The sequence below is a fragment of the Hevea brasiliensis genome, chromosome 9, assembly GCF_030052815.1.
Source record: "Hevea brasiliensis isolate MT/VB/25A 57/8 chromosome 9, ASM3005281v1, whole genome shotgun sequence".
NCBI classification, from domain to species: Eukaryota; Viridiplantae; Streptophyta; class Magnoliopsida; order Malpighiales; family Euphorbiaceae; genus Hevea; species Hevea brasiliensis.
In genome coordinates this window covers 11,207,627-11,228,439 of record NC_079501.1, presented here as the reverse complement: position 1 = coordinate 11,228,439, position 20,813 = coordinate 11,207,627, and the positions used below count along the sequence as shown (strand labels likewise).

General features: G+C 33.2%; 1 protein-coding gene and 1 long non-coding RNA gene across 3 annotated transcripts; one reads left to right on the top strand and one right to left on the bottom strand.

Annotated features, from left to right (window-relative positions):
• The first annotated feature begins 8,325 nt into the window (after positions 1-8,325).
• Positions 8,326-20,739, top strand: LOC110635195 (PH, RCC1 and FYVE domains-containing protein 1). Of its 2 annotated transcripts, none has more exons than XM_021784439.2 (9): positions 8,326-9,173; positions 9,908-9,994; positions 14,370-14,459; positions 14,766-14,846; positions 15,062-15,229; positions 15,338-17,434; positions 18,152-18,298; positions 19,237-19,529; positions 20,392-20,739. In XM_021784439.2, the coding sequence occupies exons 1-9, from the start codon at positions 9,126-9,128 to the stop codon at positions 20,483-20,485; spliced, it is 3,105 nt and encodes a 1,034-aa protein (XP_021640131.2). In that variant the 5' UTR covers positions 8,326-9,125; the 3' UTR covers positions 20,486-20,739. The 2 variants fall into 2 exon arrangements, with proteins under 2 accessions (XP_021640131.2, XP_021640132.2); XM_021784440.2 differs by lacking the exon at positions 8,326-9,173 and adding an exon at positions 11,036-11,193.
• On the bottom strand, positions 11,987-13,041 carry LOC110635196 (uncharacterized). The gene is made up of 2 exons (XR_002491130.2): positions 12,953-13,041; positions 11,987-12,261 (listed from the first exon to the last, which is right to left on the bottom strand). It is a non-coding gene; the product is annotated as an uncharacterized LOC110635196 (long non-coding RNA).
• Positions 20,740-20,813: the final 74 nt, after the last annotated feature.

The window sequence follows — 20,813 nt, the reverse complement described above, 5'->3', positions numbered from 1 at the left end:
AATTCTTATCTCAAAACATTTCATAAATTCATGCACATTACATTCAAAATAAATAATTTGCATTCACAATTTAATTTACAGACACAAAAATCCAAAAGATAATATTATTACAATTTACTGTACAGCTGCTCAATTTTACATTAATACATATGACACTAAGCTATCTACATCAAAATAAACTACAAGGGTATCAACAAATATCCGTACAAAAATCTCTAAACTGTGCTCCTCTATTACTATAGCAGCTCACTCTGCTGCTATGTCCTTTTCCCTATCTGCGACAGCAAAATTAAGCTATCATGAGTAAATTTTATTTAGTGGTGCACAATAAAATTTAAAAAGCTGAACATAAACCATTCATTGTCAAATCATAATTTAAACATTACACAATCACATTTCATAATTTTTAAATCACATTTATAACAAATTACAATTTAAATATTTCACCATTTTCAAAGCTCAATATAACACAAATTTAATTAAACAATTTAATAAATACAGTATTGTCAATCAATAACACCACTTAGGTCATGACACAAAATTTCCGAATATGCCATGTTGTATACCACGACAAGACAAACTCACCCCACTAATCGAAATCAATGAGAGAGGTGGCTAGCTAGCTAATGAGTACTTATCCAAACTCACCTCAAACTGGCAAGTCAGAGAGGGAGGAAAATGATTAAATATCAAACTCAACCCCACAAGTGGAGGAGGAACATAGTAAGGGATTGTTATGCCAAGTGTGAATAAAAAATAATTTCAAATCACAATATTTAAATATTTCATACAAACCATAAATCATATTTTATCTCAAAATTTCCATTTACAAAATAGGCAATACAATAATTTCCAAATAAAATTCCCAAATCCAAAATAATTAAAAACTATTCATATTACATACTAAATCAAATTTCAATAAGAAATACTTAAATAAGTTTATTGTGCACAAACCTTGTAATTAGTCTTTTTTTATTTCACTCTTGTCGATTCCTTTCCTCGGAAGGCTTTTTTTTCACTTAAGCACACAATTAAGTTGTTTCAATATTTATCCAAATTATGTTTAACCATAATTTTAGCAATTGAAATTTGTATTTAAACTTTACTTATATAATCTCATAAATTGAGTTTTTTGTGTTCTTGATGATGGTGGTTACTATTCATTTGACCATTGGGTCAAAATGTTGACTTTTTCATACTAAATAGGTATACCAATTCTTATTACACACACATACCACATTTTGAGTGACTAATTTATTGGTTTAGGTTGCCATTTCAATTTTCTAAGTCTCCTAAGAGAATTTTCAATTTTTCAGTTTTAATTCCCTGTTTTACACTGTTCCATTGGTCTAGCTACTATGGAAATTTGGTTAAGTGTTCTTCATAAAAGTTGTTCCTTATTGTCTTGTATTTGATTCCCTTTTTGAATCACTCAATTTGAAGTTTTGTAGCCCAAGATACGGTCATTTGAATAGGGCTGGCCGGATTGATGTTACGCAGAATTTCTGGGCACTTTATTAATTCTAGCAGTTTTGGAAAACTAACTTTGGGTTACAAAATGACTTGGTTATGGGCAGAATTTAGGTTGGTGTTCTCCATGAAAGTTGTAGTGCTATGTCATACATTTCCAATGCCACAAAAATCAGGTCATTTGGACCTGTATAGCTCAAGTTATGGCCAAATGAATAAACACTGTTCATTTAATCATTCTTGTACAGTGGCAGTGCATATTACCCGAATTTGACCTAATTGTTCACTATCTAAATGTCATTTTCTAAGCATGGTTTCTAAATGAAAATTGTGTCTTTATATGTCTAATTTTATTCTTAATTGGCCTTATACCAATTGGGTTGATAAAATTTCAATTTTGGTCCCTGAAAGGGACCTAGGTCAGGCTGTCCATAATTGGACCCCTACCTATCCGAATTTGGTTTTACTTCCACTCATTCCAACACATCACGATTGGTCCCAATTGACCATTTCTAACCTCAATTAAGGTCATTTACATTAATTGATCATTTTCTATAATTTTTCTCCCAATTTAAGAGGCTCAAGAACCCTAATTTTATAACTCCTTCAATTAGAGCAATTAAAGTGTCTAAACATGGTTTACATACTTAATTAAGCTTAATTGCATCCAAATAAGTCAAACACTACTCCCCTTAATGTTGACCAAAGTCCCCTAATTAGTCCATACAAATTTATTTTGTTTCCATTTTCCATAATTTTTAAGTTATTTAAACTATAAACACATTAATTTAACTAAAAATTACAAGTTTAATTCACTAACCTCACTTTGAAGTGCCAATTCTTCAGTTCACTCCCTTTCTTCCTTTCTTTTCTTCTTCAAGCTTCTTTTTAACACTCAAACATAAGATTTAACTAAAGAAATTAGGGTAATTATGGTGAAATTTAGGGTTTAGAAAGCTTGCAAATAAGCTTTCATAGTGGAAAATTAGAGAGAGGGACATGAGAGAGAGCGGTGGCGGCAAGGAATGAAGATGAAGACCTCAAATTAATTTCTTTTATTTGTTATTTTATATATTTATCTCTAATATTGACTTGGTCAAATTAGTAAATAAAAAAGGAAATTAATAATGAGGTCATGTAGGTGATGTCACCATGATGTAATAATCCTTTTTCTTTTCTTTTTCTTTTCCTTTAATTTTTCCATTCTTCTTTAATTTAATTTTATATTCCAAAATTTTCAATTCTCCGATTTTATTGGACAGTTAGGTCGGGAGTCACCTCTAGGGGTGAATTGACCAATTTGCCCCTTGCCGATCTGATCCAGTTTACAAATAATTCGATTTTTTTCGGAGTTCTGACTTAATTATTTGACCTACTTATCAGCTCTTTTCTGTGATTTTCTCTTTTCCACTAGATTCGCAATAGTCCTTAGGATCGTGGCGTCATAATTTCCCGTTCAAAATTAGGGTTAGGACTGACATCGCAGTCACTTCCCGGGAATGTCACCCATCGCTGTGACTATCGGCTCATTTAACTTTTTATACTTTTTTTTTCTTGTTTATACTTAACTAATTGGTAACCACTATTAATTTTCATTCAGGGCTTTTCTAGGTGTCTTAAACATAGTTCTAATCCTCTTAATTGTCCAGACTGACACCGGTCACCGGAATAGTGAAATATACCAGGCTATGCATATAGGGGTGTTACAATATAAAATATTATTTAAATACAAAATATGTCTATACATGTATAAAGGTTTAGATCCTATGGCTAAAACTGAAACAGTTGAGCCATTGCCAATCCGGAGTCTAATATCTCATGAATGCAAGCTGCTACTACTTGCTAGTTCCTGCATATCAAAAGTAATGTGAGAACTAGCACCAGTATCTAAAACCCAAGCTGCAGATAAACTATGAGTATCATCAGAATCTAAATAACAAGACACAAACATATCTTCTGGAGGTCTATCCTTCTTGTCTTTCAGTGAAGCAGGATACTTTGGGCAGTTCCTTTTTCAATGCCCATCCTTCTGGCAGTGGAAACACTTTTCCTTGCCTTTGTTAGCTTCGGTCCTGCCCTTCTGTTTGGCTATCTTCTTGGAAGGTTCAGAAATTTTGGTTTCTTATTCTTATTGCCCTTCTTTTTTTTGGACTTTCCAACATAAGAAGAAGATGCAATCAAAGCCACCTCTTTTCCTTTATTGCCCGGCATATTCTTTTAGGCAATAACCAACATGTTAAGCAACCCAACCAAAGTACACTCTTACTTTATCATATGAAAATTTGTCACAAAATTCCCAAATGACTCAGGCAGGGACTGAAGGATCAGATCCATCTACAGTTGGAAATTCATGTGAAAATCAAGATGCTCCAGCTGCTCAATAAGCTGAATCATTTTGTGGACATGATCTCCTACATTTTGTCCATCAGACATCCTCATGCGGAATAGCTATATAGATATCTCATACATAGCATTCCTACTGTGCTTATCATACAACTCTTACAGGTGAAGGAGGATCTCGCTTGCATTCTGCATATTTTTATGCTGCTTTTGTAACTCATTAGTCATAGAAGCAAGCATGTAACATTTGACTCTCATATCATGCTCCTTCCACTTGTCCAAAGTGTCTAGTTCCTTTTGAGTGGCCTCTGGAGGTAAGGGACCGGAAACCTTTGAGTCTAAAACATATCCAATACGTTTTAGTTTCAGAACAAGTTTTGAATTTATGAGTCAATCAGAAAGATTAGGTCCCGTCAACCTATTGTGATCAAGTATGCTCGCAAGGATATTGGGTGGTGGTGGTTGTTGTGTGCTCATTATTATCAGAAAAATTAACTGCATAAAATAATTAGATTAATTAGTAAATGTATCAAGTAATTAACTAAAATGATTATGGTCTTTTAATCAAATTGTTTCTCCCACTAACTTGGCGAATCTTACACTTTCAAAGTAGGAAACGAAAATCCTAGTTGGATGGATTTCTAGTGGGTGATTGAATTCTTATAGTCTTATTGATCATTCTCAAGCACATCCATTATTAGAATTTCAATAAACTATAAGTGAGCAACTTCTTGCCCATCACATCTCATGTGAGGTTCAATCATTTATCTAGCCCCTAATACTCTAAATCTCAGGCACATCTATTATTGATTTATCTTGCATTAGTTAAATTGATCCTATTGAGCCAGTAAACATGCAAATAATTTTAATGTCCTTAGGCACATTCATTATTGGACACCAACTATTACAGATTTACAACATCTTATACTTAACAATTATTCTTAAGAAAATTTCTTAAATAAATGCATCACATGCAAGTATTTAAAATTTCTTAAAATAATTACCTCAATGGAGGGCCATGATATAATTACTTTAATTATACCATTTTCAACTTAATCATTTGTTTGGAGGATTTTGTGGTCGACTTAATTACTATTATGGTCTCACTTTGCACATTATCCAATTGGCATGCATATATCATATCCTTGCATACATTCACATACATCTCATGCATACATGGATAAACAAATAATATGGTATGATCATGGACTTTCTAAGGGATTCAATTCTGAGCCACCAAGAATTGAATCAGGGCATTCCTAGGTGTATTTCATTCATTCATTTTACAAGAGTTGTTAAAGGAGTGTATAATCAACACTTGATCTTGATTTCCTCTCACTGGTCCCACCAATGCTCTTGACCTCCTTGATCTTCTTGAATCCAATTACATTATAATCCTTGACATACCAAGGCGAGTTTACAAGAATATAAACTTTAAAGTCCTCAAATAAATGAAATTATAACCTAAATTATTACAACATTTATAATACATGTCACTAAAATAAAATTAATTATTTTACATCCCAAAGAAAAATAAAAGAAATAAATCCAATCACATTGATTTTTTATTGTCCATGATCGTCCATCATGCCTATTAAAATTTAATAATTAAATAAAATATACATACTAAAAATTAAATTGAATATCACATATTCAATCAAAATTAAATTTGAATCTCATTCAAATAATTTTAAATTTAGAAACCTTTTTCCAAATTTAATATATTGAAAATAATTTTCAAAAATTAATTGTGTGATTAAAATTTCTAATTAAACAATTTAATTAGGTATGGGCTTAATTATAGGCCTTAAAATACATAACAATTACATAATGAGCCTAAAAACCAAGCCCAAAATTCAAACACACCCTTGAGGCGTGTTTCTCATTCAAACCGCCCCTCTTGGGCACCCAACCAGCTTTAAATCAATCCAAATTTGATCAAATCACACAATTAAATCTCATAAATAATCTTAATGGCAAATATAGTAGCTCTGATACCAATTGAAAGAGTGGAAGCGTGAATAAAGGGCATTAGAATCTTGAATTTCAAAAATTATTTCTAAGGTTACATGCACCATACCAAGTGTCTTATGATCCTAATCAATTTTCAATGCCCAATTGCATACAAAAACACATTTTAGCATATATTAAAATTTTATTTGCCATTAAAGATTGTGAATTAACACTAAATTCAATTAAACCCTAACTAAAAGAGGGATTTTTAGGTATTAACCTCTTGATGCACAATTAAAGCCTCTTAGGATGTTCTTAGGACCCCAAATACTGTCCCTCTAGTTTGTCCACCATAAGCACACACCAAAGATGCAATGGCAGCCCCTAGATTACCTTCTCAAGCCTTGTCAACCAATTTTGAGATGGGGGTTTATGCTTTGTGAAGGTTGTATAAATGTATTGAGTGTTAAAAACACTTTCTAATAATTTTAATTCAAGAAAAAATCATAGTATGAATGTATTGGGTATTATAAACACTTTCTAATAATTTTAATTCAAGAAAAAAATCATAGTTTTTCCCTTTAATCAATTGAGAAATTGAAGAGGAGAGGAAGAGAGCATGTTGCCATCCAACATAAGAGAAAAGAGAGAGATGACTGATTTTTCTTTATAACTTTTCTTTATATACTTAGGTCAAACCCTAACTCCCTTGTCACATGTCCTCACAAGATCCCATCTTGTTATTATTTGATTTAATCATATGAAGCCAAGTGTCAAGCTCCATTTAAATCATGATATATGGTCTTCCATTGTAGGAAGACAAGTGACAAGATCATATGGTGCCATGTGTCACCATCTCATGGTGCCACATGTCACCACGTGAAAAGACCAATTTGCCCTTACATTTTAATTTAAGTTCTCAATCCAAAATTATAATTTCTCCTCTTTAAATTAATTTATATCAAATATAAATTAATTAATTAATTAATCTCCATTAATTAATTTCTCATAATTAAATTCATATTTAATCAAATTAAATACAAATTTAATTTATACTATACATCGAATAACCTAGATTTGGTTTCAAGTCATGCTAGAGACTTTGCAATTTTATTGAAAACCAAACATCTTTAATTAATTAATTAAACTGTTTAATTAATCAATTAAATCATATTTTAAATGGTGATTAGGTTTGTGTAGATGTGTGACTTACTAGGCTCATTACTTATTAGCAATGAAAAATGATATTAACTCTTAATATCATTAGAACTCTTTCTTACCGTAAATGATATCTCTAAATCATTTCAGGCATCTCATAGACCATAGTTGACACCTAGCATAGTATGCCATGGCCACCCAATCAGTAATAAGGAATACCTTAAATGAACCTTTAATCATATGTTACCATGCACTAGAATCTCTCCGTTACAAAATCCCAAGTTAAGCTGGAGTCATGGTTAATGTCAAACCCCATTTGCTATGAATATTATGTTATCTTTTAATTCCAGTTATTGATTAATTAGATTTTGTTATCAGAAACTCTTTTCTAACTAAATCTGTCTGTCCTGGCCAGGAACTTGAAACATCAAGAACAATTAAATGAACATAAGATTTTATTCCTATTTACTTAGGGTAACGGATTCTATCTTGATTAACACCTACCTCCATATATAATTAGTAGGAGCCAACACATGCCCATATACTCATACATAGTACAAGTATAAAAGTAGTATCAAACTCAAACCACCTATATACAAGATAACTGTGTTATCTTAGATCTAAATATTATATGCGCTGATATGATATATGACAATGCATTGATAAAAGTAAACTTCATGTGCTTGTCACATGCGTCGCTGGTTCGGCCTACTTATCATGTATAAGTGCATATCATGTTTGTTATGTGGCATGAGACTCACCACTTCATCTTATTTATATCTCATATAAATACCTTAGAAATAAATATGATTACAATATTTATGGATAACTCATATCATTTGTGAAGTATTCTAGATTGTGAACCGGTTTATTATACTTTGTGTTAAAAATACTGTTACTCATTCTTAACAACTTAAGAATAATATTTCTAACAAAATATCAATAGACCTTTTCAATTACATATAAATAGTTTATGTAAATCGAAAAGTGAAAATATATTTTTATTAATAAAATATGTATAAAATACATACAAAATGATATGCTCTAGGACATATTATTACTATCATGGACTGGGTTTTAATAACACTAATGTTAAGTTGTTGAACTTAAAAATGAATATTCTTGAATTTAAATTTTTTGTTAATTTTTATTTTTATTAAATAATATATTTTTAATATTGAAAATTAAAAATAATAATTTATTATTAAGAAATAGTATTCTATAAAGTTAGGTTACATTTTAAATTTAAATGAAGAAGTTTGGATTAATTTATTAAAAAATAAATTAACTTATTTAAACACCATGAAAAAAATACGGGACAAATTTAAGCTTTATTTCATTAATTTATTATTGTCTGATGATTTGCGGTGCCAAACAGAAACTCCAGAGAAGGACAAAAATCCAAAATCCAAACGGTCCCCATCTCAAGAAGGATTTTGCGATTTGCAGACGTGGCATTCTCAGAGGAAAACGACACTGCTTTTGTTGATTCAGGAGAATTAAAACGGGGAGTTAAACAGCCTCTAGCGAGAGCCTAGAGATTTCAATAGAGAGAGAAGAGTGAGAGATTCACGAGAATTGCAGAGGCGCGCGTTACCTGTCCTCGTTAACCTGCATTCTCCTTTCTTCACAAGAGAAGCGCACGTTTTCTTTTTTGTTATTATTTTTTTGAAAGATCGAGTCTATCAGCTATCTTAAATCTCTCTCCGTGATCTCGAAAAACATGTCTCAGATTTTCTGAAAATCGGTTAATTTGGGGAATTTGTCCGTTCTGTTATTTCATTTCTTGCATTTTTAGGTGGGTCTGATCCTCATTGCATTTATTTGCAACGCATTTTGATTTGGATGCTGTTTTTGGGTTAAAACGCGCGAAAATCGAAGAGTTTATTGGAAGATTTAATGCGTTTATTGATTTCTAGGGTATTCGATTACCGTACAGGAGTGTTGGAGCTCTTCCTCACCTAATAGTAGATAATTTAGGGTTTCGTTTGGCGGCATTGTAGATTTTTATGGCTTTAAGGATGGAGTGAAAGGGAGTTGAAATTCGGTTTTGGAGGTGAATTTAGTATTATGGGGTAGACGAGGGAATGAGGTTATTGGAGAGATTTATGGCCCAAAGTTGGAGACTGCTTTCTGGGGTAAAATTTTTTTTAAAGGGCTGGTGTTCAAATGGGCATTGGTTCTGCACCAAGGCTGCAACTTGAATGGCTGATTCTCAGAGAAGTGGTCTTGCCGAGAGGGATATCGACCAGGTTTAATCTACTTCCATTTATTTCTGTAAATTTTCTTCGATGTTGTGGTTTGATGATAATATATTATTTTAATTAGAAATTGTTATCTTAATGGTTGAAGTCATTTTCTTTCACTTGTGACTGATGTGTTCATAATCTGTGTGCGTCCCACCTTTCCTTTCTGGATTTAAGTCAATTCAACAAAATGCTTAGAGTAGTCAACTTGTTGTCCGCATTGTCATAACGAATTTCTGTTCTCGAGACAAAAAGTAACTTCTTAGTTATAACGATTAATTCTACATTATCCACCATACTCCAATATTTGATGTATTGAACAATTTGCCTCTTTTTAGTCAATTCGGCAAAATGCTTAGAGTAGTCAACTTGTTGTCCGCATTGTCATAGCGAATTTCTGTTCTCGAGACAAAAAGTAACTTCTCAGTTATAACGATTAATTCTATATTATCCACCATACTCCAATATTTGATGTATTGAACAATTTGCCTCTTTTATCCACTTCCTGTGGTTAACTATTTCTTTAGTGTATTATCTAATTTGAAATTTAAATTGATGATAGCCTGGCAATATATGAACAGCTCCTATCTATATAGAGTGCTAAACAATGAAGCATGGAGCTCTGGTTATGCATCATTAGTTTGATTATGGTGCTGGCAATGGTTATTCTCAGATGTAATCACCTGTTTGCACCTGGACTGATTTTTATTTGTTTAAATATATTTTTTGATTCATTGTAGGCTATTACAGCACTTAAGAAAGGGGCATATTTACTCAAGTATGGGCGCAGAGGAAAGCCAAAATTCTGTCCATTTCAACTTTCAAATGTAAGTTTCCTTGGCATGAATGTGATTAAAAAATTCTACCCTATCCAGTGTTAACTAATATAGAAATTAAAAAAAAAAAAACTGTAGAGGGAATATTATAATGAGCCGCCAAAGTGATCAACAAATGTGCAAACAATACATTGACATTTCATCTTTCTGCTGCATCCATTGTTTTCTATATCTCTGACACAAGTTTGATTTGTTGCATCCACTAATGATTATTGTTCATCATAATATCATGTGTGGAAATATAAGGATGAATTGGATGAGGAATGAAACATTTGTAGGGAGGTGGAACTGGACCTATTGAGGAAAAGTTGAGAGAGACAGAGAGGGGAGATTAAGATGGTTTGAACATGGGCATAGTATGCCATAACTTCAATAGTATGGATGTTGAGTAAGATGAAATTGTAGGAGAGAAGAAAGTGTGGGACAGACCTATTTTGACTGAGGTAAAGTAGTAAGAAAAGATTTAGTGGCTCTACATATTTTTGAAGATATAGGACTAGAATGGAGGAAACAAATCTATAGAGCCAACCCAACTAGTTTGAAATTAAGGCTTATTTCAGTTGAGTTTATCATAAAGCATTACGGTACTTTGAATAATTTGGTGTAGGACGAATTGACCTGTCTATGATGGCTCATTTGATATGGTAGGATTAAGAACTATTGATAATCTAATTGCCTTGTTATAGCATTTAAAGGAAGTTTTATTGTTTGATTTGATGGATTAGTTGGTACTTGAATGTTTTTGAAAATATGCGGTTCTAGGGTTTTCTAGATGCAAGAAAAAGGTATGGTGTATAATAATACATGGTAATTATTTTATGGATGGAAAATATAAGAAAGGTTTGGTGTTTTGCCAAAATAATTTTATTTTCTAAGAAAAAAAAAAGTTTCTGCTGTTTATTTGTAAACTGAATATAAATGGGAAATTGTTTTATGTCATTTAAAGTACTTTGGAGAAAATGAATTTTCTTTAATGAAGTAGACCATGAAAGTGATTGGACTCATAAAGATTTTATATTTTTCCATTTGTAGTTTGAAGGTGAGGAAATTACCAAAAAAAAGGGTAATTCCTAATTGTTGCCTGTTAACTGTTGGAGACCATGGTTATTAAACCTGGCTTGGGGCTTGAACCAGTTGAAGGACTGTGTCGATGGGTCAATGGTTCAATTAGTGGATCAATTGTTCAACCAGTGAGTTATTAAAAATTAATTAAATATTGCACTTATTAATATAATGAAGTTTAATCAACTAAATTTTATTTTTAGGATCAATATTTCAACATTTATAGGTTTTATTTACATATATCTTAATAATACTTTTAAATTTTATACGAAAATATTAACAGTATTTAAATATTTTTATTCTCAAAATTTATAATTAAAATATAAAATAAAATATTTTTATAAATGAAAAACTATCTTCTTAAAATTATGAAATGTTAATTATATATTAGAATAAAAAAAATATATAAAATTTCTTGTATTACTATAAACAAAAAGATAATTGTTAAATAACATCTTATTCATTGACTAAATATAAATTTAAATGTTTAAATATTAAAATATCAATTTAAAAAAAATTAAATTGGTCAGGTCTATGCGTCATTGGGCCAATAGGTAACTGATTCAACTACTAGGTGATTCGATTTTTTTGGGTCAACTCTTTGTCCGGTTCGATCAGAGAACTAGCCCGATTTTATGTCTGGGTCAACCAGCTGGGTCAGTTCAGATTTTATAACACTGGTGGAGACTAGTAATGGCTGGCAACAGTCATTGTGATTGGTGAACTAGAGGGTTTCTGTGTATTTGTTTTTCTTGTAGGTTCTTTCCTTCATATGAGTTTGTAGGAGTCCAGAAATTGATTTGCTGCTCTAAAAATCAGAAGTTGTTTTGTCATACCCATCTCTCACCTATAGAGACTAATATAACCTAGAAAACTGATAGAGTTTTTCCTAAATTTATAGTTAAAAGAAACCATGAAACCTATTAAAATACATTTGGTATATAAAATATGGCTTCGTGCCCATCCAACATATTTACATACACAAATATACATATATCTTCTTTGTGAAGATCAAAAGAAAATATTTACAGTTCAGAACTTTTAGCTGTCTATACATATATATTGCAAACTAAAATAAAATAAATATCTAAAAGAAATATATTGACTCGACTTCCACTAGACTCCATGGCTGGTGAAGTAGAAGAGGGGATAATACTGAAAGAGAGATTGCTAGTGGTGTAATAAGCAAAAATGATCTGAAATATTAAAAATTAAGAGGATGAGTACAACTACTCAGTGAACGGATAAATAAATAATAAAGGAGAACAAATAAGGTTTTGGTATTTAATAGTACCAATTCTGTTATGTTTGAATAGGTCAGTTGAATAAATATTATTTTATTTAAAATCATGTAATTGAGCTAAAATAAAATTTATGCTGCAACAATATTGCTAAAATAGATATATTGAAATCATAAAATCTACAATACTCTCGTGCACTCGCAATATGCTTTCTGTAGATAATGCTAACATCTCAGACGCAAAAATAAACTCTGGCAGTCTAAGAGTAATGCTGGCATCTTGAGCTCTATAATGATACAAAAATAACCCAAGAGAAATAAAAATACTGATCATACACATGTGCAGAGCTACCCCCAAAGGGCGACCACCTAATATACGCTCTAAAGGCTATGTGTATATCAAGTGTTGTCCCAAAGACAGTATAAGTATAAGCTGAGCTGAAAATAAATCACTTGTTATCAAGGTATTATTTATTCGCTGCATATATTGAGTGTATTTTGTCATTTATTCAGTTGTAATTATAAATCTCATTTTATTCAATAATAAAACATAAAATTACAATTTTCTATTCCCATTTTCATAATTAGAAATAATATAAATAATTTATATTTAATAAAATACCAGTATTATGTATTTATCTACTCACCTGTACTGAAGACATATTAAAATCTAGATCGCTGGAGCACCCCTAGTATCTACTACAGGAGTTGGATACTCTCCTAAAGTTAAAAAAAATAAAAGTGCATCAAAAATGAAAGTGCATCAAGGAAGGAAATTTAAATTCTAGAATGAGAGTTGTGAGATATAAAATGCATGATTTGTGTACGAAAATTTTAAAAGAAAGCTGGCACCACTTTGGCATAACCCAAACACTCTCCAAGATTCCAAGAGTTTAACGAATTCTTTACAAGCCACAACACATCACAAATGACTTTAAAACACGTTTCCAAAATCTACACAAAATATTATAATATATTTCACCTTTTCTCTATTTATTTCTCCTCCTTCATTCAAATATCATTTTTTCTCCTTAACCTTTTATACTCAAATTTCTTCCAAAATTAAATTAGATTTTTTTTTGCTATCATAAATATAATCAATATTCATTAATAGTTCCAAAATCAGCCTCATGTTACTCTAATTTTTTAACCAAACATTTAACTTAGAGGACTTAAATCAAATTCTCATATTATGAAATCACAATCTTTTGATATTCATCTCTTAAAGAAAATTTACCTAGTAGCTAGAATCACCTATTTACTAAAGTATGGAAATCTATTATTTCAAAATAAAGCCCTATTCTCTAATCTAATATAAAACTTATCTCTCTTATATCTTTATGCTATATAAATCACAATAAGGAAAATGGAATATCAAATTAAACTTTATAAATAAAAAGAAACGAGAGAAAAACTTACCCATTTGAAATAAAAGAATTACAAGCTCTTACAAGCGAAAATAATGGGTTTTAGGTTAGAATTTTGGTTGAAAATGGTTGTTTAACTAGAGATTTTAGGGGTTTTTGGGTTGATTTGATATATGGGTGTGAGTGAAGAGATGGAAGGAGAAATTTGGTGTTGATTTTGCTTCTCCCCTGTTCTGCTCAAGGAAAAAAAGGGGGAACAATATTCCCTTTTGTCTCACTTAGCTTCTTTTCCTTATTATTATTATTATTATTATTATTATTATTATTATTATTATTATTATTATTATTATTATTATGTAGAAGCTTCTCAAAGTTACTCTTATATGGACTTTTAACATTTTACTTAATGGGCCCTTGTTAATTTAGTTTAATGGGTTGAGTGTTACGTGTTTTCTTTAAAAATTGTTTACTTTTCTTTTTGACTAGGAAAATGTTTTTCATGACCAACTTTCCCTTGCACCCCAAATACTGGAAAAGCAGATTTTTTTTTTAAGAACATTTTAACCTCATGTTTTCTACTAACCAATGCCTTGGTCGTTAATGCATCTAGTGTTTCTATTTGTTTAGAAGTAGTTACTGAAATGGTATTCTCTTATTTCTCTGTTTTGTTTGCTCATGTGCTGTGGTTGTTATATAGGATGAGTCTCTGTTGATATGGTACTCTGGTAAAGAAGAAAAGCAGCTAAAACTCAGTCAAGTTTCAAAGATTATACCTGGACAGCGTACTGTAAGTTTGTAAAATTCAAGTTTTCTTTGTTAGAAAAATTTGATGTAGGGTTCTTAAATCACCAATGAGAGGCATTTATTGTAACAATTCTAAAAAATTTGCCTGGGTGCATAAATTTTAAATAATGTTGTAAGAGAAGTTCATATCAGATAGTTTAATTTCTTCAATTTTGGCTGGGATTTTTTTTTTTTTTTGGTTAAAGGCAGTTATTTTGCACCTTTTCTTCATTTGCACCATTCTTTTGTATGGTTTACTTGTTCCTTACTCAAATGTTACTAGAACATGATAGTAGCAATTGTCTTTCAGGCAATATTTCAACGGTATCCTCGGCCAGAAAAAGAGTATCAATCATTTTCTCTTATGTACAATGATAGATCATTGGACTTGGTGAGTTTGTCTCCTTTGTAGATTCTTTTAGTTTGAATTTGTATTGTTAAACTATCAATGACACATATAATAATCGCTTTTTTTTTTTAAATTTTTTGTTTGTTTGTCTTAGGAAATAATCGTATACAGGTTTCATTTGTTTATCTGTTGAAATAAATCAGATTAACATCTCTATGAAGAGATAACTTGTCTTGGTTTGACACCATTATGGACAGATATGTAAAGACAAGGATGAAGCTGAAGTTTGGTTTGTAGGGCTTAAAGCACTGATTTCTCGTGATAACTACCAGCGTAAGTGGAGAATTGAGTCAAAAAGTGAAAGCATACCATCAAATAGTCCACAAACTCGTACACGGAAGCATTCTCCATCAATTTCACCATTTGTCCGTATCAGTCTATCTCTCACTTTATACAGATCTAAGGGTTCATTAACTAACTTTCCTATAATGATTGCATTCACAATTTTTTTTTTTTTTTACAAATGACCACAGGATCCAGGGCAAGGAGATAGTCAGGGAAGTCAGGTTCCTGTCAACAGTGCCCCTCAAAATAGATTGGGAAAGGCATTCTGTGACATAATATCATATACTGCGGTGCCCAAGAGTCCAAGTCAAGTAGATCTAACCAGCCCTTTTAGTTCACTAACAGCTGCATGTGTAGATAACTCAAATGGTCGACCTTCTACGACTGATACAGTTAGAGTCAGTTTATCCAGTGCTGTAAGCTCATCCAGCCAGGGTTCCTATCATGAAGACTTCGATGCCTTAGGTGATGTTTTCTTTTGGGGAGAAGGTATTGGAGATGGAGTATTGGGAGGTGGTGTGCACAAAATTGGGAATTCATCTAGCTCCAAGATAGACTCGCTTCTACCTAAGGCATTAGAGTCTAAAGTTGTTCTCGATGTCCATAATATTGCTTGTGGTGGCAGGCATGCTGTGTTGGTCACTAAGCAAGGTGAGGTCTTCAGCTGGGGCGAAGGTTCAGGAGGCAGGCTAGGGCATGGCATAGAAATGGATGTTCCCCACCCAAAGCTTATAGATACCCTGGCTGGGATCAATATTGAGTTAGTAGCATGTGGAGAGCACCACACTTGTGCCGTTACTCTTTCTGGAGATCTTTATACATGGGGAGATGGTGCTTACAATTGTGGTCTTCTTGGGCATGGAAGTGAAGCCAGTCAGTGGATGCCTAAAAAAGTATGCGGTGACATCGAGGGCATACATGTATTATATATCTCATGTGGACCTTGGCATACTGCTTTTGTGACATCTGGTGGTCAGTTGTTTACATTTGGAGACGGAACTTTTGGCTCCCTTGGCCATGGAGATCATAATAGCACGACCATCCCACGGGAAGTGGAAGCCTTGAGAGGACTAAGAACAACAAGAGTTGCTTGTGGTGTTTGGCACACAGTTGCTGTTGTTGAAGTAAGGACTGAATCATCTAGTCCAAAAGCTTCCAGCAGCTCTTCATCAGGAAAACTTTTCACCTGGGGGGATGGAGATAAAGGCCGCCTTGGACATGGTGATAAAGAATCTAGACTTATTCCTGAGTGTGTAGATGCATTAGGTGATGAAAATATTTGTCAAGTAGCCTGTGGGCATAATCTCACAGTTGCCCTTACAGCAACAGGACAAGTATATACAATGGGAAGTGCTTCTTATGGGCAACTTGGAAATCCTACAGCTACTGGGAAGGTTCCTACTATTGTTGAAGGTAAAATAGCAGGCAGTTTTGTTGAAGAGATTGCCTGTGGTTCTTATCATGTTGCAGTTTTGACTTCCAAAGCTGAGGTTTACACTTGGGGAAAGGGCTCTAATGGACAATTAGGCCATGGGGACAATGAAGATAGAAATACACCTACACATGTTGATTTTCTAAAAGATAAGCATGTGAAGTCTATAGCATGTGGTTCAAATTTTACTGCAATTATATGTCTTCACAAATGGGTTTCTAGTACTGATCATTCAGTATGCTCTGGTTGTCGTAATCCATTTGGTTTTAGAAGAAAACGCCACAATTGTTACAACTGTGGTCTAGTCTTTTGCAAAGCATGCAGTGGTAGAAAATCTTTAAAAGCTTCCTTGGCTCCTAACATGAATAAGCCACATAGGGTCTGTGATGATTGTTTCAATAAACTAAAGAAGGCTGCAGATCCTGGTTCAGTTGCACGACTTCCAAAAGCCAGAGCTGGAAATATGAACCAGAAAACCAATGATGCAGCAGATAGAGTGGCTCTGGGTCCCAGATTACAGGCACAACTCTCCAGACTTCCATCTTCGGAGTCTGTTGGTCAGTCCGAAAGCTGGCATTCCAGGCGTGACAGACTATCTGACTCAGATACTAGCCGCATCTTCCCTGTTCTAAATGGAACATGGCAATTGGGGGGCTTTCATTCATTGAAAGTGCCAACTTTTCTAGGTGGCGCCACAAAGAAAACTTTCCAAAATTCAACTCCTGGTTCCAGAATGGCCTCTCTAGCAACATCTCCTCTTCCAGGAAGGATAAGTCCACCTCGATCTTCTTTTGACGATTCAAAGTACATGAATGACAGTTTAATTGATGAAATTACAAGTTTGAGGGCACAGGTAATCCAGTCAATTATTGCTTTTGTAACTTCTTTCCTTCTTTCTTTCTGCTTTCCTTGTTCCCTCTAATACACCAAAGCTCATATCTAAACCTTAATATCTTTCAGTGTTGTTGAAAACGCTAGGTGCACTTGAGCACCGGGGCTTTAGGAGCCTAGGCAAAAGATGTAAGGTGAATGTTGTGCTTGAGCAAAGTAAGACGTGTGTCATTAAAGTGAAACATATAATAATTTATGTGTTGATTAAAAAATAAATCACCAACCTTGGCTTCATTTGTAATTATGGCCAATTTTGTGGAAGTGAATTATCGTGGCTTGTACTTCATGCATTGGAAGTAATGACTGAGTTTCAGCTTTGGTCTAAGCTCTGCACAACATTGTGTTACTAATTGATCGACTTTGAATGGTTTATTATACATAGCCTTCTCTTGGTCACATGTAAACTTGACAACCAATAACCATAAAAATTGACTAGCCTTAACATACAGAGTTCAAGGGCTTAAAGCTCAAAGACTATATAGCAGGTAAGCTGTCGGTATAGAACCTTGACGTGAGCAAGTTAAATTTTTAGGGAGAGGGGAGGTCCCCTGGGGTGGTTAGTCTGCATTGACTGCTTGACTGATTTACTAATTATTACTATTATTCTCTAGTTTGATGTTTTAAGTTGGTTGAGACCAAGAGAACATGCTAAGTAAATTTGAATGGAAATACTTTGTAGGTAGAAGAGCTTACTTACAAATCCCGTCACCTTGATGCTGAACTTGAAAGAAAATCAAGGCAACTTAAGGAGGTTGCTGCAATAGCAGCAGATGAAGCTGAAAAACGCAAATCTGCGAAAGAAGTTATCAAGACTCTTACTGCTCAGGTTGGATATGAAGTTGCTTAGTTCAACTCTTTTTATGTTTATGTCAGCTTTTGAAGCATTTACTACTTGGTGTTAGATGTTTCACATTAAAGTTGATTTTGAAGAAACCGTCCATATTACAATTAAAGACAAAATCAAAGACATTACATATTCAAGTTTGATCTTTGAAACAGTCAATTCAGGCTCATGGAATCTTCAATAATAAAATGGTTCAGTCTCTTGACCGAGGCTTCTGTATTTTCAAGGACAATACACATTTGCATTTGTTTCCTGACGCATTGCACATTCAATATTGTAATGCCTTAGCCTCATCCTTCAGAAAACAAGTAAATGCATGCATAGCAACCCGCCTACATACAGGAGAGAAACACTGGAGGATTTCTGTCTTGTCTGTGATCAAGTGTGTTTGGTCCAACGGACTAGATTGGACCGAACAAGAAAGTTTCCTTTTTTCTATTTGGGGCACCAAATGGACATGACAAAAGTGGATTCCTGTTTTGTATAGTCCTTTTTCTTCAGACCCTTCATCCTGCATTGGACATCTTGGGCTGTCCAATGAGACAAGTAATAAAATGTATATTCAAAAAATATGTATAAATAAATATTATATTCCTTAAATAAAATTGAAAGAATTTTTTGAAATTCCTCAGTTAATGTTACATGAAAATTTATGCTGAACACTAAGATGAAGGCCACTTGTGAATAAATCTAATGGTTTTGTGGCAGTATTTGCAGCGAAACCTTCAAAATGAATTAATTGAAAAATAAAAAAAATGTAAGCTGACATTTAGTTATTTTTGAAATCTTATTAACTGATGTTCTCTATCTCTTGTGGCTGGGTGGGGGGGGTTCATTAGTGCTTGGATATTCATATTTCTGAATGCATTTGCTATAACAATTTGATGTTCCAACATGTTGATATTTTGATTATCTCACAGTTGAAGCAGATGGCAGAAAAACTGCCAGAAAAACAGAATTCCAGCCCTATTTCAGGTTCTATTACCAAACATGCATCCATTGCTCAAAACATATCCAGTGAAAGACGTTCTTCATGTGAACTCTCTTGTGAAATTGAGTCCAACGGTAATGCAGTGGATCATCAAATGTTGTCTTACACTGCCAAAGCTCAAACTGAGAAGCCACCGTGGGTGGTACAAGCTGAACCAGGCGTGTACATTACATTGTCTTCCTTGCCAGGTGGTGGTAATGAACTCAAGAGGATTCGTTTCAGGTATTGATACCATCAAACTGTATTAGCAAAGTTACATAAATTTATAACTGACTTAATACCAAGAATCAAATCTTGCGTTAGATTATTTGACTATTGACCTCCCTCCATACATCTTCAGCCTGGCTTCTGATTATTTTACTGATTATTTTAACACTGACTTTAACTTGAGTAAACCGTCATCAGTGGTGTCGATAGAACTTGTTCATACTTGCACATTCATGGTTATCTCTCTTTCTCTCTCATACAACTGGCATTACTAAATAAATTGAGGAATAGATGCTTCGAGTCAATGCATATGTTATGTGGAATTCAGCTCTATTGCTTGTAAATAATTGCTGATGCAATACTATGCTCTTTGCTGTGAGTTAATGTGTGTGCAATGTGGAATAAACTTCAAATTTATGAACAGCATTACGATGTGCTTTACCATTTTGAGCTTCGGCACTGAATAATTGAGATGTCTATAAAATATAGAAGGAAATCTTTTAGTCGCAAGTTTTGAAGGGAAACAGCCATTAAGAAAATTGGAAATCGCTTGCGTAGAACACTTTGATTACCATGCTTATGGAACAAGAAACTGCAATTTAAATTTAGTTTCAATGAATGCCATTCACTGTTTGTCCCTCAAATCTGGCGGAGCCATCTAAATACAGTGCCTACTTCCTGCAAAATGACAACTTGTATGCAACCATATGGCCTTTCCAACAAATGTTGTTTTACCAACCACTTGAGTAATCAAGCAGACCGAGTCTCTCATATTACAAAATATGTTCATTTGGTGATTCTGTGGCATGCCTCAATTCATTAGCAATTGAATTTTTTATTGTTTCCTCTTTTCTTACGTTCCAATCATCTTGTACAGTCGGAAACATTTCACAGAACAAGAAGCAGAGAAGTGGTGGGCAGAAAATGGGTCCAGTGTATGCGAGCGGCACAACATACTAAGTACAGATTAAAATGCAGCTGTTTTTCATCAGTTTGTTAAGAAGGCTTGTCTGATAGACTGATTAATTTCCATGACCCTCGTTCTTTCCACTGGAAACTGTAAATTCGTGTTTTTTCCCCAACCATCCAGTGGAGTTTTCATTGAGGATCCAGGTTTAGAATTTGGCAGATAGACCGAGTCATGAGAGAAGAATGTAAGGAAGATAACAGAAATGAAATATATTTTGAGCAATGGGGCAGTCATTATTGATTTTTTGCAGCCTCATTTTTTTTTTTTTTTTGGTTTTAATATATATATATATTCCTCTTATTTCTTTTGTCCAATAGTTGTCCTCATAC

Bases quoted from the DNA above. Each gene is read 5' to 3' on its own strand.
- LOC110635195 (XM_021784439.2), top strand. From the start codon at position 9,126: ATGGCTGATTCTCAGAGAAGTGGTCTTGCCGAGAGGGATATCGACCAG. The intron at 17,435-18,151 runs GTAATCCAGTCA...AATACTTTGTAG, and splicing joins TTACAAGTTTGAGGGCACAG to GTAGAAGAGCTTACTTACAA. The intron at 19,530-20,391 runs GTATTGATACCA...CATCTTGTACAG, and splicing joins CTCAAGAGGATTCGTTTCAG to TCGGAAACATTTCACAGAAC.